Genomic DNA, 22985 nt, shown 5'->3' with positions numbered 1-22985 from the left:
ACACCTACACAGCTACGCGAACATACCCACCTGAATTTTGCCATATCTTCCATTAAGTCCATGTGTTAAATGGTGATAGATCAGGGTGTATACATTGACAAGAAGAAGAATAAAAAATTCCTAGATTTCTAAGTTAAATACACTTTTTGCCATGTGAAAATTCACTATAACCTATGTGAAAGCACATTTTTGTGTGTTGAGTGACAATATAATTTCCTTCAGAGCTGTAAAACTTATCAATCCTTTGAAAGGTAAAGATTTCATACATTGGCGGAAAACTTCCCGACACTTTAAGAAATGAAACCCAGGGGGAAAAAAAAAAAAAAACTTTTTTTGGGAAGATCTTCTATGTGTGGCAACGTGTACACTGCACAGTTTTGTATTAACAAAGTATAAACACAGATTCCTCCAAATACAACAACAGATTTCAAAGCAATGAAATCAACATTGCGATGTGGTTTTGTCAACCAGTCATAGCTTTTGTCACATTGTCTAGCCAGCCAATGACAGCAGCTATTCACAGAATAGGACAAATGATTGTAGTCAGTCAATAACATCGTTGTAAAGTAGTGTGAACACACAAATAGGAAAAGTCAATGATTTAAATAAATATACATACAGTATAACTACAAGGAAAGCTAGACCTTCCAATATAATATTGGTCATCAAAATTCCCTACCTGAGGGTGTGGTTAGGCAGGATCCTAAGAGCACATCTTAAACTGCAGCAGCAGGGTATTTCTGACAAGCATGATTATAAATTTCATTGCTGAATGCTGAACATTTGGAGGGTTACCTGGGTGAATACATGTTCTGTTGAGCACTTTGACTTTTCCAAAAGAAAGCCAGTTACATGTGAAATTGTGGATTTACACCACAGTTTTCTTTAAGAATAATTATACTTTTTGCCATCATATTGCACAATTTGTAATCTATGAAAGAACTAAAATAAATATGAAAAACTAACATTGAAGATTTGTCTTTTTTTAGCATGTGTTACCCTTTGAGACATATAAAATACAAATGAGCCCATAAAATTTTGACTAATGGCATAGTAACCAGCTGGTCTTTTGGGCATTAAATTTTTCTGAGTGGCCGGTTATTGAAGTGTTTCAGTTTTGAATAAGAGTCAAACACTCCAAGATTTTAGAAATTCATCACACATTGTCACATGTAACATAATTCATCTTGCATAAAAGGAAATTTATTTTGAAAGTAATGCTTCTCAAACCACTGTTCGGAATATTTTCCCATGACCTATTACAATTGTAAATAATTGTGAAGTCACACTCACCAAAAACAATTTGTTGTTATGAAGTCCTGCATAGTCTTCATTCTAAAGCCTTTGAAACACTTAGCAGATTTTTGCATGTGCATTGTGTTTTGTTGTTGTTAATGGTGCATTTTCTTTGCAACTTAAGTTTTATTTCTCTCATTTATGTTACATTGCTGCGGTATTAGTCTGCAGTAGCAGGCTAAAGTAGACTTCTTTGTTAGACTACCAGTTCTTACCAGTCATTATTACACAGGTTCAACTGAAAACTAAAACAATGAAAACTTCCCAGAATTTTATTTTTTTCCTTTTTTTTGCTTGGATGAAAAATTCCCCTGTTCTCCTGTTTGTTCTAGGGCATATACACCATGTAGATGCCACATACAATTTTTTGTATGTTGTTGTCATGTCATACAACATTGCAGATGCTATGGTCAGCCTACTAACAAAGATTCTATCAATAGAAGGCATACCTCACACCGTAGTATCACATAAATCAAAGACCTTTCGTGATTTCTGCAACAGAAATTGCATTCAACATGTCACCTCAGCATCTTGATCCACACACTTAAGCATCAAATGACAAAAGCAATGGGAAGTACCTCCGACAAAGGCAACCCTAACTTCAAGACCCCCCTCCCCCTCCCCTCCGTCAATGACAGGAGCACAGAAAACATCTTGTATAGCCACCAACTGTGAATGCTGGTCTACTTGCTGCACTCAAAAGCAAGATGATCACAAGCACAACATTCAGTGTCCATCCTGTCCAACAGCTTGGTGTGTTTGTGCACCTTTAAGAGAGCACAGTGCTGGATGCCTCCTCTGGCAGCCATATCTCAAGACCACCTCCTCTGCAGGATCACCACCAGGGAGGGACCACAATGGCAACACTGGAACCAACTGCAGCCTCTGGTACCCTCTCCACCACTGCACATCCAGCAGGCCAGCCACCAGTCAGTCTGCTCCAGCCTCAGCTTCCAAACAATCTGCTCCAGTTTCAGCTGGGATTAGCGACAAGAATTTGCAAACCTCACCAGGTGGCAGCATCACACAGGTTGGGCCTGGACTGGGAGAAGTTGGGTGACGACATTTAGCACCAGAGTTCCCCTGAGGAGGTTGCAACCACATACAACATAGCTGCACACTATTTTTCTTCACAGGACATTGAGATAGTTGAGTCTCCTGAAATCATACCATCGGTCACCGAGGTGACCCTCTCCCCTTCCAGTGATTCCGAAAGCATTTGACCCCAAGTACCAAAAGCAGGGATAGGGATGGTGTTGCACAGCCATGGCTGTGCTATTGGTGACTTGCTGTGAATTGGTTTATGAAGTGCCACTTCTGGCTCGCAACTCTAACACTTCATGTGTTATCATGCATATTTATATCTGTAGTATTTTAATGTGATTTAACTCAACCATGGTTCAGGATTGGTTATTAATAGAAATGAGTGATCATTTGTGCCCTGTCAGAGTGACAAAAGAATTAGTTACATTATAATATTTGTAATTCTAGTCATAGCAGCGTAAATGCAAAATAAGATCAGACATAAAACCAATTTACGTTTGTTTTCTTTATAAAAGTTGGAACATAATGACTTGTAGCAGTGTACAAAGTGCAAGGAGGGATTCGTACTTCAGTTAAATTAGAATGGCATAAACCTCAGTGGTGACATTTTAAACCTTGAAGTTAATTCTATTCATCCCATTTATGGGATGAGTAGTAATTTTTATATAACAGAATATGGAAACTGACTCTTACAATTGATGAGTCACTGAAATATATGAAGTGAATTGGATTATTGTGGGGATGGCGAATTTCAATAGTAACACAACAATAACTCTCAGGGTTTCTCTTGAGTATGATGTATACATGAATCTGTAGTTTTTTTCTTTAATAATATTCCTGTGCTTGATACATTGCTTGCAGAAACTGGTGGAAAATTAGATGGTTTCTACAATAAAACGAAACGAGATGCGAAATTCAAGAGCTTTGGTAAGTGAAATATTTTAAACCCATGCCAAATTATTTTATTTACAAAGTATAACAGGATAATTATCATTGACTTTGTCATTGTGAACACAGGTGCATATTTCTTTATGTAAAGGCCACAAACATACCATCATTTATCTCCAATTATTATTTCAAAAATATACAGTTAGTTCACTCACTATGAAGAGGATAAAACAACATCAATAATACAACACAGTGACTTAAAAAAATCATCACTACACAACATTTAAAATGTAGACATGCCAATTAGGCATAAGATCATTTGAAAAATAGATACACCCAGCCAAATATAACACACAAATTGATACATTCTGTTCTAACTAAGACTACACTATCACCTTTTGATTTAAGCATTCAAGTGCATACATTTTGATTGCTGTGCATCAATGCTAATAGTAAAACAGTTTATGTAAAAGTTTCTACCAGTGATATATATATATAGCAAGAATATTTGAGAAACTTCTACAAATGTGTAACGTCCACACTGCTCTCATAAAAAGTGTGGACAGTATTACTTAAATGAATTCATTTGTACTTCTTACAATTATTGCATTTCTGTATTTGGTCCTGTAAAATCAGGATGTTAAAGAGAGCCTAGCAGCAAAATAATATCTGGCAAGAAATTATCTACAAGAGACACTGTAACAGATACGTTCACATTTCTTTAGGGGCTACGGTAGAGGTATCCAAGTTGGGAGAGGTGGAGACAGAGGGAGGGAGGGGGCAGAGGGAGAGAGAGGGAGAGGGGGAGAGAGAGAGAGAGAGAGAGAGAGAGAGAGAGAGAGAGAGAGAGAGAGAGAGAGAGAGAGACACTCAGTGAAACCCAGCAGACTTATATCACTGATATCTGTACAACTGGAACTTGTATGTCTCACATGGAGTTAGAGGTGGTCACACTTAATTTCAAATTAAAGCCATCATACAACAGCACAAAGATTTCATAATACTATGTACAGTATGAAAAGGTGGCACCAGTTATATGATATTTTAGATTCGGACACAAAACTACCTGTCTGCAAATAAACACATTTTCGTTGGAAACCTTCAAATTGAAAAATTTCTGCACGACAGGGATACGTCAGAATTTACAACATTTAGTACATAGGTACAACAACATTTAGTACAGCATTAAAAGTTGAACAGAAAGATGAAATAAACACAAGAACACAATGATAAATAAAAATATTTAAACATCAAGATATAGAATTGTTTACTACATCCTTTCAGAAAGGATAGAAGTAGGAGATATCCTTGACAAAGACAAACTGTCTATTACATGTAATGATACACACATTAACCTTCAGATATCTTACTTTTGCACAGTTTATAGGAACAAATAATACCCTTCCACTCTTCAGTGAGAAGAAGGGTGTTTTAACTATTTTGTACATAAATAAATAAGAAAATAAATGTACATGGTATATCTTTCTTAAAACCCAAAGAACACCTTAGAAACACACCTGAAGGTATCTTATATTAAATAAATGAGTTGTAATGAATAAAATACATTTTTCCCTTAGTTGTTATAAACAGATTAAAAAGGAAGATGTTCACTTTCCTACCCGCCAGTATTATTCAGTACTATGTTACACGTTTATTAACAAAGTGTTTCTGTAGCAGCATATCTTAACACTGGTGATTACAGCATTATTGCTCATAAAATAAAAACAAAACACCAGAAATAAAAGGCAAATTGCAGATTATTTAAGTGCACCATCTGTTAAGATAGAAGAATTCCTGGCATAACACTACAGTAGTGATGTTCACAGTTTTGCCTTCATTAACTGAGATTTCACACTATATGTACATCTCACCAAGCAAGCACAGGAATGTAGCACCAATGCTGCCTTGAAAAATATTTTTCTTACAATATGAAATATTTTAGTTCCTCCACAGCATCTTTTGTACTTGGACCACAGGGAACTACAGAATTCTGCAGCCTTTCACTACGAATGGCGTTCATCAACAATAAAAAGTTTCCATAAAAAGGCTTTATGTACAAAATTATGTTCAGTAGTCTCTCACTCATTTCAACAACTTAGCAACAGGCAGTTGCTACTTTGTCTCAGATTTTAAAATAACTTTTTGGGCTATTTCTTCTTGAAATCAGAGACCCAAAAAACTGCAAAGCATGAATGTGAGAACAAGTGTTATTACCACAAGCAGGACCGCCAGCCATAACGGTATTGTACCTGGAAATGAAACCAGACATAACTTTCAGTAAGTCATTTAGAACTAATTCAACCAAAATATGAAAGTAAATATCTAAGTAAAATCCAGGATGGAATGTAACAATATTATGAAAAGGAAAGTTGCTATTCACCATACAGTGGAGATGCTGAGTCACAGATAGGCATAACAGAAAGATTGTTCCAAATAAAGCTTTTATTCCAAAAGGATGCAGTCTAAGGCAACTGTAGGCAACTGAAATGCCTATCTATCTGCGACTCAGCTTCTCCGATACATGGTGAGTAGCAACTTTCCTTTCATAATATTAATACCTAAGTAAACAATATAAGATATGTCATTTAGCTTTCTATGTTTCTAAAACCAATACACACAAGCCAAAACAAATACAGAAGTTGATAAATTATTTGAAATTTTGATTAATGTGTTAGAGAAAGCAAATATCACCTAACAGATGTTTTTAAATCCAAGCTGCATTCCAGTATTTGATTCAGTATTATTTACAATCTCTTCTACATAGTTAAGCAATGTCACAAATTTTAAAGGTTTATCAGATGTTAGGAAACTATGTCCACTGAAGCACATTTTCCTATGAGGTATAGTTCAATATTAAGTGCTGATCACCTATAAAAAGTGATTGTAAATGATGACTGGTTTCCAGATGTGTAGTAATGTTCACTGTCATGTTGGGAATGTAGACTGTTGTCTGCTTTTGTAAGACAGAGTCAAAATGAGTATGGTAATGCATAATTCTATCATTTCTGAAAAGGGATCAGTCATTACATGTTGAAATGCATGGGGAAATAATGTTGCTTAATTTTCCTGTCAACTGTAAGAAAAACAAGCAGATATACTGCAGTGAGCAAAGGAAAACGGAAGCAAAAGTGTCACAAGTTTAAGGAAGAAAATTAACATGTTTAGAATAACCAAGGAGGCAGCAGATGTGGTGTTCCCACTGATCATTTTACTAGGTATGTGAATGCAAAAGTGACAGAAAATTGTTACTTTATAATAAAGATTTCTGGGAGTTTTTAGGACAACACTGTTGCCAATTATGAGAAATTCTAAGCGATCAGAAACAGTGTACCCAACTGCTGACCAAAATGTACACACTCTTTATAGAATTTTTCAGGACATTCCCAGATCTTATCTGAACTTTGGAGATGCAGAGAAATACCTCTCATCAAAATGGAAAGCATGAAAAGCAGAAGGAAGACTCATGCTCCATAATTCATAAGAAAATCATGGTTGTAGCAAAATTTAAGAACAGATTCACAAAGCGCATTTCTTCACTCTGATGGAGATGAAATCCAAGCCTAAGTTTCAAACACACATGATGCAGTAAGATACAAATATCCATAAACAGACAGAGCACTGATTGCAAATAGAGCAGGCACTGAGCAGCAAACATGCACATGAAAAATGATAACTGGCAGCTGACATTTAGATGTTCGGATGTAAATATGGTAATGGAAAGCCCTGGCAGAATGTATTTAAATAGTCTGGAGTAAATGTAATGACTCATAAAACAGTAAATGCATGAAATCACTGACAGGCACATCAGCAAGACTAAAAACTTTGCTGCTTTTGGAGAAACCTTGTTTCAAACTAGAGTATGTGCACGCACGCGCACGCACACGCACACACACACACACACACACACACACACACACACACACACACACACACACATTCATGCACATAAACACACCAGTAAGGCTACACACGTTGTCCGAAAACACTGTGCTGGGCTGCAGTACTGCAGTTTAACTGAAATGAGAGGTTGTGTCTGATGGTGTGGGTGAGGGGACAAAGGAGACAGGGAGAAGGAAGGGAGGGTTGGTGCTACCAGGTGGAAAGGAGGCAGTAGGTACATGGAATAAGAATGTGACACGGACACCAGCATGACATGTTTGTGGACATAATGATGGTGACATGGAGGAGTGGTTTGGGATAGTGTGACAGAACAGAGGAAGGGAGATTAAGGGGGAAGTTCGTGTGGGTGCAGGATAAGTGAAGTTAATGGCCTGGGGCAGGGTGGAAAGCATGGAAGTGAGCGAGGGGCAGGGAGCTAGTGGAGATTGAGTCCAAGAGGATTAAGGGAACAAAGTTTTTTGAAGAACAACTCCCATCTATGTAGTTCAGACAAGGCGGCGGTGGAAGGAAGATCCAGATGGCATAGGTAGTGAAGCACACATTTGAAATAAAGCACATTGTGCTCAGCAGCGTGTTCCATCACTGGATAGTCAACTATGCTCTTGGCCACAGTTTGACAACAACCATACATTAAAATGGACTTCTAGCTAATGGTCAAAGCCCTTATAAAATGCATTGCTGTTATATGAAATGACTGCTTTCATAGGAGGCCCTGCCCCTAATGGGATAGGATAAGCCTATGACACAACTGGTGTCGGATGCGTACGCTCTGTGTATCAGACAGATTTCACACTTGGGTCTTCTGCACTTATAAGATCCATGTGGCAAGTTTTTGGGAGTGGTTAAGGCATAAAGCCGTCCTCTCACGGGACACAAAAAAACATCTAGATGAGGAGCTGGTGGCGCTACTGTGTGGAGTTCCTCATTCCACTATACTGAGAAGTGTGAAGTGAAGAATCTGGCACATCAAATTGTTTGCCTCATGGAGAGGAATGTGAACAATATGATGTTAAATTGCATAATTGTGTTTTTCTTTTTGAGTATGTGGTATGAATATAAGCAGTTTCAAAGCACCAGTGAAGACCTCTTGAAAATGTGTCACTTTAGATAAGATTTGTTATAATAAAATGGCAGGAAACTACAAAACACTAGTTAAACATTTTCCATATTTGATGTTTCTAGTGTGATAACTTATGTGCTATTAAAGTAGACCATTTCAATGATACGGCAGTATGTCATTTTGGTACAATTTGTCATTGTTAAATACCAAATAACTACATTTGTATATACAGTCTTTACAGACACTGCCATTTTGAAGCCTAGCATACTGACAGCTCTGTGAGCTGAAAATAGAATGGTAGCAGGTTCATATCCACCTCCTTGGAAATTTTTTCCACCTTTTGTTTTCTGAAAGATTCTGGCTCTTTCTTATTAATTTACTAGCAGTATTACTTGAAATAGTTGATGTTATTTATTAAAAAAATGTATTTTCTCCAATTTTTATTGCATAAGGCAACAACTGGAATGTTTCCCTAGTGCCCACAAATCTTAACATGACTGCTAGTCTATCTCAGAAAGTAAACCCAAGTTACACACTGGAATTTTTTCTGATTATGAAACTTTGTGTCAAATATTTATACCCATCTCTTCATTTTATGGATTGTCTCATGTTTGTTCCTTGTTGGGAAATATCTTTTTTGATTATGTTGGGCAGCTTCAAACAAATTCTCCTTTTCCATTCAAATGAAGTAATGAAATGAATCTCGATCTTGAAATCTGTGTGATAAAGTATGTTATTACAGAGTGTGGGTAGTCAATAAAACATCGAGAACATGGATATTGTGTGTGCACAAACTGATGTTAGACACTATACTTTAACTATATTCAATTTGAAACCGAAAACAGGATGAAGATTCAATTGAGTTAACAAACAATTTCTATTAGTATGTATCTCAGATCACTGTACAGCATTATATAGTGTTCCTCTACAAGTGATTTGCTGTTCAAGACATCAACAAGTACAGAATCTTCTTCACAATTTTCTCCTCTCTTCTTTGACAATCTCTGACAGACTTAATGCAGCTATTTTACAAGCATCCACTTTTGTACAGAAACTGTGATGTACATACTAGAGGCAGCCAGGCACTACTGCTGGGGAGTGCTGACATTACAAATCATAATGAAGAGCACGTTCCATGAGATGTAGCAGGTCATTTCAAAATGTGCAGCAACCACAATGGACACAAAGTCCAATGGGATTCATGATGAGAATAACATCCCATGCAAGTACAGCTTAAGGATGGTCCAGATATTGTGTAGATAGGGTGACTGGCGGAATACCCCTTTTAGAGAGATGGGAAGGATTGTGGGTAGGATTTTCCTCAGTTCTGGGAACTATGATAAATGTCTGAGCAATGGTGAAGAATGTGGTTCAATTGTTCAAGCCAGGATGAAAATTGGGGACACAAACATTGAATGTGCAATCATTATATGCTATCTTGGCGTCATATAGATGAGAAACACTAAAAACTAACAACAGACAAAGCAGAGAAGATAAGGTACTTCAAAAATTGGTGAGGCTAAATTCTCAACAGTACAGACTACCTCCACCAATTACATGAATACCATTGGACTCTCTTCAAATCAGCACTATGGTTTGCAGCCAGCGCATGTACACACACTGATCTTAATCACAAACATGATATCAGTCAGATATGGGCAAAGAAGTGTCCTGCTCAGACAGATGGGGGCTTTTGGCACCGCCTCAGTGGAAGCACAGTGTGTGGTGCTAGGAAGCTACCGGACAGACATCACAATAAAATACTGAGCTGCAATGTATTGGTTAAAGACTGGTGGAGGGGGGAGAGGGTGGGGACTAGACCAGATAAATACAGTTACTGGTTTACCACCACAAACTAAATGCCCACTGAAAAGCTGGCGAATGGGTATGTGACAAGTCGAATGGGACACGAGCAGTGAAGAATGAAACAGATCGATACCAGCTGCAGAATGATACACTTCCTCACTTCCTTACTGGACACGGACATTATCCCACACAGTTACACTGCACAAGTTTGAGGCAGACACCAACATGCACATGCAATGTCTTTCCCGGTCCCATGTAACAAGCAGTCTTTTTCTGCAGAAAATACAGAAACAACAGAAACACATAACACTTACACTACAGTGACATGGAACCAGACGTTTACACGATAATCAGAATGGAAGTACAATGGACTCAGAATTCTCAAGCAGATCAAATATCCAAGCCACATGCGGAGAATACCCATACAGACATACAGCCTATATGCAAGAAGCTGCCAGAGTCCAAAAGGGAGATGACAACTTACACTTTAACTTCGAACTTTAAACTACAAATGACTACTGTAATCACACAATGACAATCATAGAAGCACGCAAAACTGTAACATTGATTACTGACCCAGTGAAAAAGTGTAGGAAGAGAACATGCAATTATTGCATAAGGCACTAAAAATATGTACACAAATAAGGACAACACAGAAATAATTAAACACATACTATCAAATATCAACTACAAATCTAATAAAGGAATTGTGACTGGTGGACAGTAGCTCAATCACAAAATTCTGAGATACTCATTGCTGACAACAATTGGTGGTAAGATTAACTTATCTAACATCTTTCCTACCTTTTGTTTTCATTCTTCTTAAAACAAATCAATTAATTTATATTTAAATTTCAAATTTATGTTCACTTACTCAAACCGCAGACAAAAACAAAATAAAAAGATAACAAAAGATGACCGCCTCCAGATAGCGGGACCTGTGCAGCAATATGAGCGGATGTCGGAGCTGAGGGCTGCCGAACCACAGCCCCCTCAGACCCCATACACTTGTCATAGTGGCTAAGAGGCACATCAAACACACACCGTAACAAATCAAGTGGTGGGTCAATAAAAATACAGCAGCAAGTGATGAAAAAAGGAAAGAAAGAACCAAGATTATTCTTGGTGATAAGGTAGGTGTCCTTTGTAGATACTCCTTGGCCTTGATGGGACGATTACTGGTTTTTGAGGATATGGCATGAGAAATCTGTGTATAGACTACATTTGGAGGATACTGTCTGTCTGTCAAGGCCTTAGTGAGATCTTCAGCATGCTAAACTAAACTCCATCCAAACAGGCCTCGAAAGGCCCAATGTTACTGACCAACAACCATGTCATCCTCAGTCAATTGGTGTCACTGGATGTGGATATGGATGAGCATGCAGTCAGCACACCACTCTCCTGGCTGTTGTCAGTTTTTTTGACTGGAGCCACTACTTCTCAATCACATAGCTCCTCAATTGGTCTCACAAGGACTGCGTGTACCCTGCTTGCCAACAACACTCAGCAGACCTGGATAGTCACCCATCCAAGTGCTTGACAAGCACAACAGTGCTTAACTTCGTGTTCTGGTGAGACCTGTTGTTGCCACTGCATCAAGGCTGTTGGCTACTTCAGCACTCTGGGCAAGGGAATTCTCATCACTGCGTATGCTCCAGCCACAGGTGGCTAACGAAGTTTTTAACTTGTTTATACGCCACTCAAATCTCTCTCTCTCTCTCTCTCTCTCTCTCTCTCTCTCTCTCTCTCTCACACACACACACACACACACACACACACACACTACTTTTCATTTTCCAATTTATTTTCTTGTTTCTACTTAGCTTGAAAAAAAAAAAAAACCTTAATGATAGTTGTTCAGGGTGTATACGCAGACAAGGAAAAAAAATTCCCGGATTCCTCAGTTAAAAATACACTTTCTTCCGGATGAAAACATACTTTTTCCCTGTTAACTCTTGGAACTGTATAACTTATCAGTCCTTTGAATGGTTATGGTTTTATACACGGGCATAGAATTTCACGGTGCTTTGGAAACACAGGGATAAAAACATGTTTTGAAAAGATGTTTGACGAGCAGCAACATGTAAGCTGCATATTTTCGTATTACGAAAGTATAAATTTGAATTCCACCAAACGCCGCATGTTACTTTCTGAAGCATTGAAATCGAGATTGCGATGATCTTTTGGAAGCCAGGCATAGCTCATATCACGTGATCTCGCCAGCCGATGACAGTGGGTATTCAGAGCTGTGGACACATGACATAGTCAGCCAATAGCAACATCACTGTTAAGAAGCATGAACACACAAACAGAAAAAGCTAATGGTTTAAATTAATATACATAATGTTGCTACACGAAAAGCAAAGCTTTCACATGTAATATTGGTCTATAAGATTAATACGCTGCAAAGCTAAGCTTTCACATATAAAGTTGGTCTTTTCTAGCCGTATTACAATGTAAGATATATCACACAAATGTGTCAGTAAAATTTTTAATAACGATATAAATGTCTGATCTACGGAGCTCGAAATTCATCTAAATGGCTCGTAATCAAAGAGTTGATTTTTAAATGAGAGTCAAATGCTCTGTGATTTAAGAAATTCATCGTACATTCTCGCACATATAGTTCAACTTGCGTAAAAGGAAATTTACTTTGATAGCAAAGCTTTTCAAACCACCATTCAGAATATTTTCCTGCATCCTATTAGAAATAGGGAGCCCATATGTTCATGTGTGTAAAACATGAGAATTACATTATGTCATAAAAGAAACAAGTATCAGAGGATACTCCAAGAGCATCGGAATTTTGTGACCCATACTAAAATGTGCACATTTAAAGTGCACCTTCGTATGTCCAAATTCCGAGTGAAGTAGGCCACGACCTGATATTAAGCTTTTCAATGTAGTTTTCGGGATGTAAATTTTCTTGGAGTACCATACTATGTTATCTCCTGTTTGGTTCTTTATTATGGCATAATGCCATACGTGCTAGAAGTTGAAAATGTGTACTTGAAATGCAGCGAACAGTGTGTGGAATTAAACACTTCGTTTCAAATATATTGCCCGCCTCAGCGGAAAAGATTAATAAAAGAAAATTTCTTTAGCAAACTAACAAAATTAACTTCATTGTTCTGCAAGGCAATTAATGCTTGACTGTCAGAAAGTTGGAAATAAAATAAAATCTGCAACTAACAACACATTTTAGCCTTCCGTAATTATGTGAATGTATTTTAATTCACTTGATAGCCTCTGGCCACAGAAATCTGTTTTGTTTTCATTTCACATGAGAGCAGTAAGTGAAGAGGAGACAGCAAAATCACTAAATGTAAACACGGGTCACGTGGAGACTCCCATTTCTCCAATATAACTCAGACTGCTCTGTGCATCAGCTACGGATCTACGATATTTCTGAACTGGGGCAATACCCCGCCACTCCCTCGAACGTTTCATACAGGACTTCAATTAGAAAGAAAAAGAAAAAAAAAAAAAAAAATAATCGAATTTTCAAAAATATATTCATTTTGAAGTGCAAATCTTTCTGAAGAGTCTAATGCATAAAACAGATGTGTTCAAGGAAATGTAAGGCATGTTATTTGGTTGTAAGTGTGCTAAAGCACAGTGCCACACCTCTTCACACAGCATACCCCTATTGCACATCATGGTATTTCGCTCTGTGGAATTGAAACGTGCACATTTTTTAATGGATGCCATCAAACCATATTCCGGACAGTGGAAATTAAAATGTCCTGTGGTGCCTCTCATGCTTACAGTTGGCCGGTTTGACATCCTGTCCCTCTATTTAAAAAATAAAAAAAGAACTCTTCAGAAAATCTGTAATCTTTATTGCCTATCAGCTAACAACTTGCTGCTTTGTGTGATATAAAATTAAATACAGGATACATAAAACCAGTAAAGACATGAGACAAGCAAGACAATATACATTTCTTCAATCCTTGGTTCCAAAAACTTTTTCTCTCTAATGTTGCTACAGCTTTACATGGCATGTTTTTGTTTCTGTGGAAGAATCTGTTACCTCATCAAAATTCGTCAAACGTTTTGCTACATTAAAAATTGAAATGTCGTCGTCTAATACTGAAATAGCTGTTAATACAAACAGGGCACAAGACTGGTTTGTTTCTCGATCTGATTACGTCTATTTTGTCACTCTCTGCTAGATAAAACAAAATAGGCCTTTCTAATACTGCAACAATTGTAACACACACCAAATAAACGAGACTATTTTGGCACAAACGGTCATTTTTAACAGAATATAATTCACAAAGTACCAATATCAAATGCCTATTAGGCCTACTACAAGCAAAAGCTTTACTTTAGGAAATAGTTTCACACTTCATTCATACGCTCCAGTTTCTCAAGCATGAGATCGAAAAGTAGTAGTACAAAATTTTTATAGAAACTTGGAATCATCATATTGTTCCATAATTCATGTGATGTCCCCGTTGCTTCTCCTTCCTCGTTCTAACAAAGAGTCTTGTTATCACTAATTCTGTTACTATTCCTGTCAATGTCAAAGCTTATTCGCTGGTTAACTTCACAAACTCTACCAGAATCATCGGTTTAGTTATCCCATGATTAGTCTCCGGTTAGGCATTGTTATGTGTTTGTACAACGCATTTTCTGTGCTACTTCCAGAATAGAACTCAAAGTGGCTGCTAGCCAGGGACTGCACAACTGGCCCTTACTAGTATAGCGATCTGGACAAAAATTTTCTGTCGAAATTTCATTTTCTTGGATACACCAAGAAGGTAATATGTAATCGCCGACCACAGTGGCTGAACGGTTCTAGGCGCGTCAGTCTGGAACCGCGCGACCACTACGGTCGCAGGTTCGAATCCTGCCTCGGCCATGGATGTGTGTAATGTTCTTAGGTTAGCCAGGTTTAAGTAGTTCTAAGTTCTAGGGGACTGATGACCTCAGATGTTAAGTCCCATACTGCTCAGAGCTATTACCTGTTATTCGTTTATTTCCACTCTGGTAGTCTGAATCTATGGATTTCGCTAGTAATTATAACAACGCTCATCATTCGCAAACCCAATCAACCACACAATCAGACAGCGGTTGGCATTCATCCGTTCGGCCTTACTCCGCTCAGCTCGTATAGCCCCTTTTATCTGTACGAAAGTTTGTTTCTGACAGAGACATCATGAAAACTATGCATGCATTCACAAATCAACTTACGATTCATTCAGAAATAAACTTAGAATGTGTTAAAAAATGTTCAAAAACCAACAGGGATGTGTTTCAAAGCCATATGAATAATCGATAGACTAACGTGCGCTGGATGCTAGGCGCTTTGTGAAACAAGGTTTTTTTCCTCAAGAATATGAATCTGACCCCCCCCCCTCCCCCTCCCCCTAGATCTGGGCCTGCTGCGCATGCATGAATCTGGCAGCTTGGGCGCTCCACCATAATGTTTCCTGGTAACATCTAGCTGCTTGCTGCAACTGCTTACAAAGTCAACAGCCACATTTCTGAAGCCGGAAGCGGGAGAAGCTACTACTCAACTGTGCATATGCATGATCCTGCTCGTAACTGCTAAAACGAATCTAATGTAAACAGTTGTGACGTCACAGAGGCAACTTGTTGTTACGAAGCATTGCATAGTCTTCCTAAAGCCTTTGACATATTTTCCTGTTGGCAGACGCTTGTATGAGCACTGTGTTTTGTTGTTGTATACGGCACATTTCCTATGCAGTTTAAGTTTTATTTTAGTTTTTCTCCCATTCATGTTTTATTGCTGCAGTATTATTCTGCAGTGACAGGATACAGCAATATCCTTTGTTAGAGTATTGGTTCTTACCAGACAAAATTACGAAAATTTAACTGAAAACAGAAACAATGAAAAGTTCTCAGAATTCTAAAAAATTCCCAGGTTTTTCCCCGATTTCTCCTGGCTGAAAAAATTCCCGGGTTTTTCCCGGATCTCCCGGGTCGTATACACCCTGTTGTTTAGTAATCTCCTGATTGTGGCATGTAAGATGTAACAGCCATACCTCAGGTGCAACATTGTTGCACTGGTCACCATGCCATAAATTTCCACATTCTCATAATAAAAGCTTTAACCAGAGTATTTACTGCCAGTTAATCTTTTGTGGTACAAGTCAAAGCAGAGAAATGCTTTTTAATTCTTTACTACACAGCTTTGAAGGGAATATAATTTTTGAGTTTATGTGAAACTACAAAATGTGATTAGACTCTTCCAACAGTGCAGACACAAAACTGGCACGAAGTCAATCACAGTATATTGAAATGCTGCGTGTTGAGTTTAAAGTATAAACAAGCACGAGTCACTGAATTTCTGAAGCAGTCAACTGCTACATAAACATGTCGGTCAAGAACTGTTGAACCAGTTACTCCCACTTGGGACATAGTGTCCTTCAGCAATCCCCATTTTACATTCCCGACAGTGCTCGCTCATTATGTAATCTACAGAACAGAATGAATGAAATTATCTTTATCATCATTCTTGTTCCCTCTTTCCTATGTCCTTTCCTTCTCTTTAACTTGTGGGGTAGATCCAGATTTGCTTACTCATAATCTTTTCTGACACTCCAAAATAACTTCCTTTTCAACAAAGGAAGACATCATTAAAGGAAATACAATTTATATGAATGGAAAAAAAAGACAGTATATCAGTACATACTTCTAAATGGAACATGATGTATGCAGACACGGTTATCCACAGAAATACTGATAACAGCTGTTTCATATCCTCCTAAGCAATCACTTGGGAGGAATTCTAGGCCAGTAACGAACATATTGTGGACACCTTGCACATTCAGCACTTGCTGCAAAACAAAGAAAAACAGAAAAAATTAAGAAAGATTACTTCAAATTAGATGTAACACTGATACAAAGAAAAAGTTCCATCATATAACACTAAGAACTATAAACGTAAAGCTTTCAAAAATAAAAGATGAAGGGCTCTCTCTCTGTGTTTTTCACATCATCTTCACCAATTTTCATTTGCTGTCTCTTGTTTTCTCTAGAGTCGTTGAAGCAGTAACCTCTCGTGCAACGTATCAAACACGAGATAAAACTAGCATATGTAAATACACTGGTTACAACACACAGTGTTCCATATAGAGAACATTATGTTAGAGGTTTTTTTCAATTTTTTTTATTTTTTTAAATGGCACAGACAAAGAGAATGACATTGTTAGTGTAATCACATCTAATAATTAAAAACTTGTTAGGTTATGTAATATTCATGACATAGCACACACATGCTAGGACCGCTTCACAATTTTGCGAAAGGTAGATGTTGGGTGATGCAACACTGGACTGGATTAAGTTTTGGATCAGATTTAGTTTTAACTTTAATTTACAACAGAACTTTAATAGTTTATCCAGTCTCCATTAATGAATGTGTAACCAGTATTAAATGCAAATCAAATTATGATATTCCATTGTAAACAATACGCCATTCTATCACAGTTGGTATGGCTGCTGTAGGGCAGCTGCAGGATAGATTAGATTAGATTAGTTTTTCGTTCCATACATCCGTGCTGAGGAGATCCTCGTGGATGTGGAACATGTAAATAATTTTTTTTTAATAGCTGAAATAACAATACTAATAGTATGAATATATACAATACATCATTTGTTTCTATTAAAAAATTCATCAATGGAGTAGAAGGAATTGGCCACTAGTAAGTCTTTCAGGCTCCTTTTAAACTGATCTTTATTTGTAACTAAATTTTTTATGTTTGCTGGCAAATTATTGAAGATGAGTGTTCCTGAGTAGTGGACCCCTATTTTAACTAAAGTAAGTGCTTTGTTGTAAAAAGAGATATTATTTAGGACAAATTTCATTAAGGAGTAAATATACTGAGAGGCAGTAGTTAGGGCATAGTATACCCTGTTCTTTGAAGAGGTTTCTACAAGACATCCTTGAATTTACTCCACAAATAATACGTATTACATGCTTTTGGACTCTGAAAACTTTTGTTTGACTTGAAAGGTTACTCCAAAATATTATACGATATGACATTATGGAATGAAAGTAGGCAAAGTTATGCAAGTTTTTTCATTTTTATGTCACCTATGTCAGCTAACACTCAAATAGCAAATACAAACTTGTTAAGGCGTTTCTGCAGTTCTGTGGTGTGCTCCTCCCAACTGAATTTATTATCAAGTTGTAAGTACTGGGAGATGAAGAAGCTTGCATAGGATAGAGCAGCATGGAGAGCTGCATCAAACCAGTCTCAGGACTGAAGACCACAACAACAACAATCCCAGGAATTTAGGACTGTTAACCTCTTCTATCTGCTCTTCTTCATACTTTATGCATATGCTGGGTGGAAGCCTCTTACAGGTTCTGAATTGCATATAGTGAGTCTTTTCGAAGTTTAATGTCAGTGAGTTGGCTTTAAACCATTTATTAATATCCATGAAAATATAATTAGCAGATCTTTCTAGAACTACACTCGACATACTATTTATTGCAATACTTGTGTCATCTGCAAACAAAACAAACTCTGCTTCTGGCAGTGTAACTGATGAGAGATCATTAATGTACATAAGAAAAAGCAATGGCCCTAAGATGGATCCTTGTGGGACACCACATGTAATTTCTTCCCATTCTGATGATGACCAATGACTTAATTCACTAGTCCCTTGCACTAACAGCCTTTGTTTCCTGTTAGCGAGGTATGACTTCAACCCTTTTGCAGCACTACCTATGACACTATAGAATTCTAATTTATTTAAAAGGCTGTTGTGGTTCACACAATCAAATGACTTTGACAAATCACAGAAAATACCTGCTGCTTGTAATTTGTTATTTAATGAATTAAGTACATTTTCCCTGTAGGTGTAAATAGCCTTCTCGATATCAGAACCCTTCAGAAATCCAAACTGTGTTTTTAATAATATTTTTTTTTTGTGGTCAGATGGTTGAGAAGCTGCCTGCACATTACTTTTTCTAAAATTTTTGAGAATGCTGGCAAAAGTGAAATCGGTCTGTAGTTTGATGGTATCTCTTTATCCCCTTTCTTGAATAGAGGCTTAACATCTGCATATTTTAGCCAGTCAGTAAATGTCTCGGTTATAATTGACTGGTTACACAAGTAACTTAGAATTGTACTAAACTCACAAGAACATGCCTTAATTAGCTTTGCTGATATTTCATTGCAACCACTAGAATGCTTTGTTTTTAAAGATTTTATTGTGGAAGTTATTTCTTTTGGTGAAGTGAGTGACAATTCATGTACCTGAAGCTATTTGTAAAGGCTACTTTCAGATATTCAAAGGCATCATTTACTGATCCTGGCAATCCCATTCTATCAGTAATGGATATAAAGTATTTGTTAAATAGATTTGCCACACAATGCCCATCGGTTACTAGTGTGTCATCTACCCTTAATGCTATTTGCTCCTGTTCCTTTCTGGTTCTACCAGTCTCCCTTTCACTATATCCCATATTGTTTTTATTTTGTTCCCTGACATTGCTATCTTCTTCTCGTAGTGCATTTTTCAAATATTTTACAGTATTCCTTGTATTTAGCTAAATCATCAGTATTGGAGCTATTCTTGGTTGACAGATACATTTTCCTTTTTGTCTTACAGGAAATCTTTATCCCTTGTGTAATCCGTGGTTTAATTATAGACTTGTGTTTAATTTGAGTAGCTTTTAGAGGAAAACATTTTCAAACATGGTACTGACATTGTTCATGAATGTGCTATATTTTTCATTCATGTCATGAGCACTATAAATATCTTTCCAGTCCATATCTTTGAGCAGTTTTAGAAAACACTCAATTTTTGGCTGATTGACTACTCTCCTGTACTAGATTTAGCAGTCTTGATAATCTGCTTAGAATTTACGTCAAAACAAGGAGCTGCATGTCCTGATCTGATAGTCCATTTATTACAGGTTTTATGATATGGTTTTGTTCCTTTGATTTGTCTATAGAAATGTTATCAAAGGCTGTCCTTGAGGATTTACTAATTGCAGTAAATGTTTACTGGAAGATTGCATTAGAAAATCTGTATTAAAGTCACCAGCAAACAAAATTTCTTTGTTTCTTCCTGTTAAATAACCCAAAAGAGCTTCTAGATTATTTATGAATAGATTATAATTTCCTGCAGGTGTTCGATAAATAGTTACTATTATATAGGACCTGTTATGGAACTCTACCTCTGTTGCACATGCTTCTAGATGCTGCTCAAAACAGAATTCATTAATGTCAATATTCTTGAATTTATGGCAGTTTTTAATAAATGTGGCAACACCTCCTCCATCCATATCTACTCTGCAGAAGTAGGAAGCTACCTTAAATCCTGAAATGTCTAACATATCTACACCAGTGGTCACTTGATGTTCAGAGAGACAGATTACGTCAATTTGGTTAGATGAATTCATTTCATCAATACAAATGAGTAGTTCATCAACTTTATTTCTGAGTCCTGGAATGTTCTGGTGTAATAAAGAAAACTGATACTGCATACTAATGGGATTATAACTGCTTTGGCGAAGGTGAACTGGCAGTTTCTGATTACTTTCTGTTAAACATTGTTTAAATGGATGCTGTATGCTAAAATCTGACTCCTTTTCATGTGTTTTCTCAATCTGAGTGTGTCTGCCAATCTCTCTTAAAACTCGTTTTCTTTTCCCCTTCCCTATCCTATAAAAGGCATCCCTCTGACACCTCTGACCATTGGTATTTTACCACTTGTGACAGTGTCCCCCCCTTAAATTTTCTGCAATCAATCCAGACAGTTTCCTCTTCCCTTTCCTATTGAGGAGAAGGCCATGCCTAGTGTAGTCCCACCTATTGATAGCATCCACAGGAATCAAACCAATATGGGACCCTATATCCGTCCTAAGCAGCCACTCGAACTCCAAGTTCACCCTCCCGACGGAAGAGTTCAAATGAGGTCGATCATGGCGTCCCAACACAGACACAAATCCCACACTCGTATGCTTTGTTGCTGATGCTATCTTCATCAGGTCACTCTCTATGGAATATCCAGAGTCTCTGTCAATGCTATTTCCCGGACCACCCACTATAACCAAGGCTTCCTCCTTTGTGAAATCCTTGCATAAAGAACCTACATCCTCTGTTACCTGACCCAGATCTGCACTAGGCTTGAAAAAGTTTGTGACCTGGTACTCTGGACTTAGATTTTCCTGCAGTAGTTGGCCAACACCTCTACCATGGGAGCTACCTAACAACAAAACTTTCTTTCTCTTTACAAATTTACCTACCTTTTTCAAGTCCTTGAAAGTTTGTTGTGCCCTTTCTACAGCTTCAGCTACATGAGGCTCATCCGATTCAGACTGAGGCAACAGGTCAAATCTATTTTCAAGATTTATGATAAAGCTGTCTGATGCTCTCCTTTGCCTGTTCCCCCTATTACCTGTTGCCACTTCCCACCTCTGTTCACCCTTCTCCCTCTTTAACCTGTCCAGATCCTGCCTTGCCTTGTCTAAGTCAGCTCGAAGAGCTGCAATTTTCCCTTCCGGTTCCAGTATTTTCCTGTCTCTATTCCAGATCCTACAATACCACTGGTGAGCCTCATTTATGTTCCCATTTCCCACGCCACTACATTTGCCCCAATGAAAGAAACTACAGCACCTATCACACCACACCCTGGAACTAATGATCCTACGGCATGTCAAACACTTCTCACTCATGGTAAAAACAGAAATCGTATAAACTGATTTAAGTACTGACTAAAACGTAAACAAAGGACCCTAGAAACTATTCAGGCAGATATAAATAAATTGACAGAGTACTGAATAAAAAAATTGGTGATTACATATAAGTTTAAGTCACTGTTTACTTACGATATGCACATGTGAAATTAAGCCTAAAATCTGTGCTATAGGCATGAGAAGAAAAATAAACTTCTTACCCCATTTAATCTTCTTTAACACATCTCTAACACTTCCACTAATGTAACAACACTTATATTTATACCAACTGGAAACGTTTACCTATAAGTTTAATTCACTGCTTACTTACGATTCGCACACGTGAAATTAGGCCTAGGATTTTTATAATTGTTTATTGCATCAACTACTCGAAGAGTCTGCGTTGGCGGAAATAAAATGGAATAAAGGGAAGCTTGGATCAATGGGGAATAATGACAGTTGATAATCTAAACTGGATATGAAGTGTAGAATACTATGACAAAAACTCTCCAGGTGTATAAAACACAATCACATACCTTAAAAATTATTTCTTTCACTATCATAATTCAGATGTATGTCACATGGCTGGAAGTTCATGCACAATAAATTTCAAAGATCTTTCCATGCTAAATTTTGACAATGTAACAGGTAGAGATGGCTGTATCAATGTGTTAAATGTAGAAGGAGCAAGGGGTAGGGACAGGACTAAACAGGAATAGAAGAGGATAGGAATATGGGCAAATGTGAGAAAAGGGGGGGAGGGGGGGGGGGGAGGTTGTGTGCATGGAGGCAGCACCAACACTGACAACCAAAATGCCACATGGAGACAGATAAAAACTACAGAAAAATGAAAATTTATGAACTGGAAGCGACCAACCAAATTCATAAGGAGAATATTAAAAGCTGGTTACTATGTATGAAGTAAAAAAGAGACTAAAATGTTAGTAAACACATGCTTCCACACAGATTGAGAGCAAGGTATGTATGCTATAATTTTCTCTTACCTGCAAACTGAATGCAATATGTATGTGCACACTACCAGAGAACATAGTTCCAACTGCTACAAATTTGCCATCATCTGACACACTAAGTGCAGAAAGACTTTCATCAAATTCAAACGACTTTTTGAGTGATGCCTCTGCTGGATCCCACTTTTGAAGATATGACTTTAGCTTTCCAGCTTTTCCAAAAGGATTGCTTAGAGTAAACAAACAGCTATTTTTTGAGTTTCCTTCAGTTGTTCCAAACCTGAAAATTACAACATTACAAGTTGTGTGTGTTTTATCTGATGTCCTCAACAGAGACAGTATAGGCAATGTTTTCAGCATA

At 37.5% G+C, this 22985-nt stretch overlaps 1 protein-coding gene across 1 annotated transcript in view; it reads right to left on the bottom strand.

The window, feature by feature from the left end:
- Positions 1–3277: 3277 nt before the first annotated feature.
- LOC126191029 (prolactin regulatory element-binding protein) overlaps positions 3278–22985 on the bottom strand; it is a 132544-nt gene continuing 112836 nt past the window's right edge. Inside the window, exons 6-8 of the mRNA XM_049931733.1 lie at positions 22661–22904; positions 16659–16803; positions 3278–5477 (exon numbers count right to left, since the gene is read on the bottom strand). Coding sequence (XP_049787690.1) covers positions 5392–5477; positions 16659–16803; positions 22661–22904 — 475 coding nt within the window. The 3' untranslated portion in view covers positions 3278–5391. The remainder of the gene's footprint in view (positions 5478–16658; positions 16804–22660; positions 22905–22985) is intronic.

The sequence above is a fragment of the Schistocerca cancellata genome, chromosome 6, assembly GCF_023864275.1.
Source record: "Schistocerca cancellata isolate TAMUIC-IGC-003103 chromosome 6, iqSchCanc2.1, whole genome shotgun sequence".
Taxonomy (NCBI): Eukaryota; Metazoa; Arthropoda; class Insecta; order Orthoptera; family Acrididae; genus Schistocerca; species Schistocerca cancellata.
Note: the sequence above shows the minus strand (reverse complement) of the source record. Positions and strands in the feature narration are given on the sequence as shown.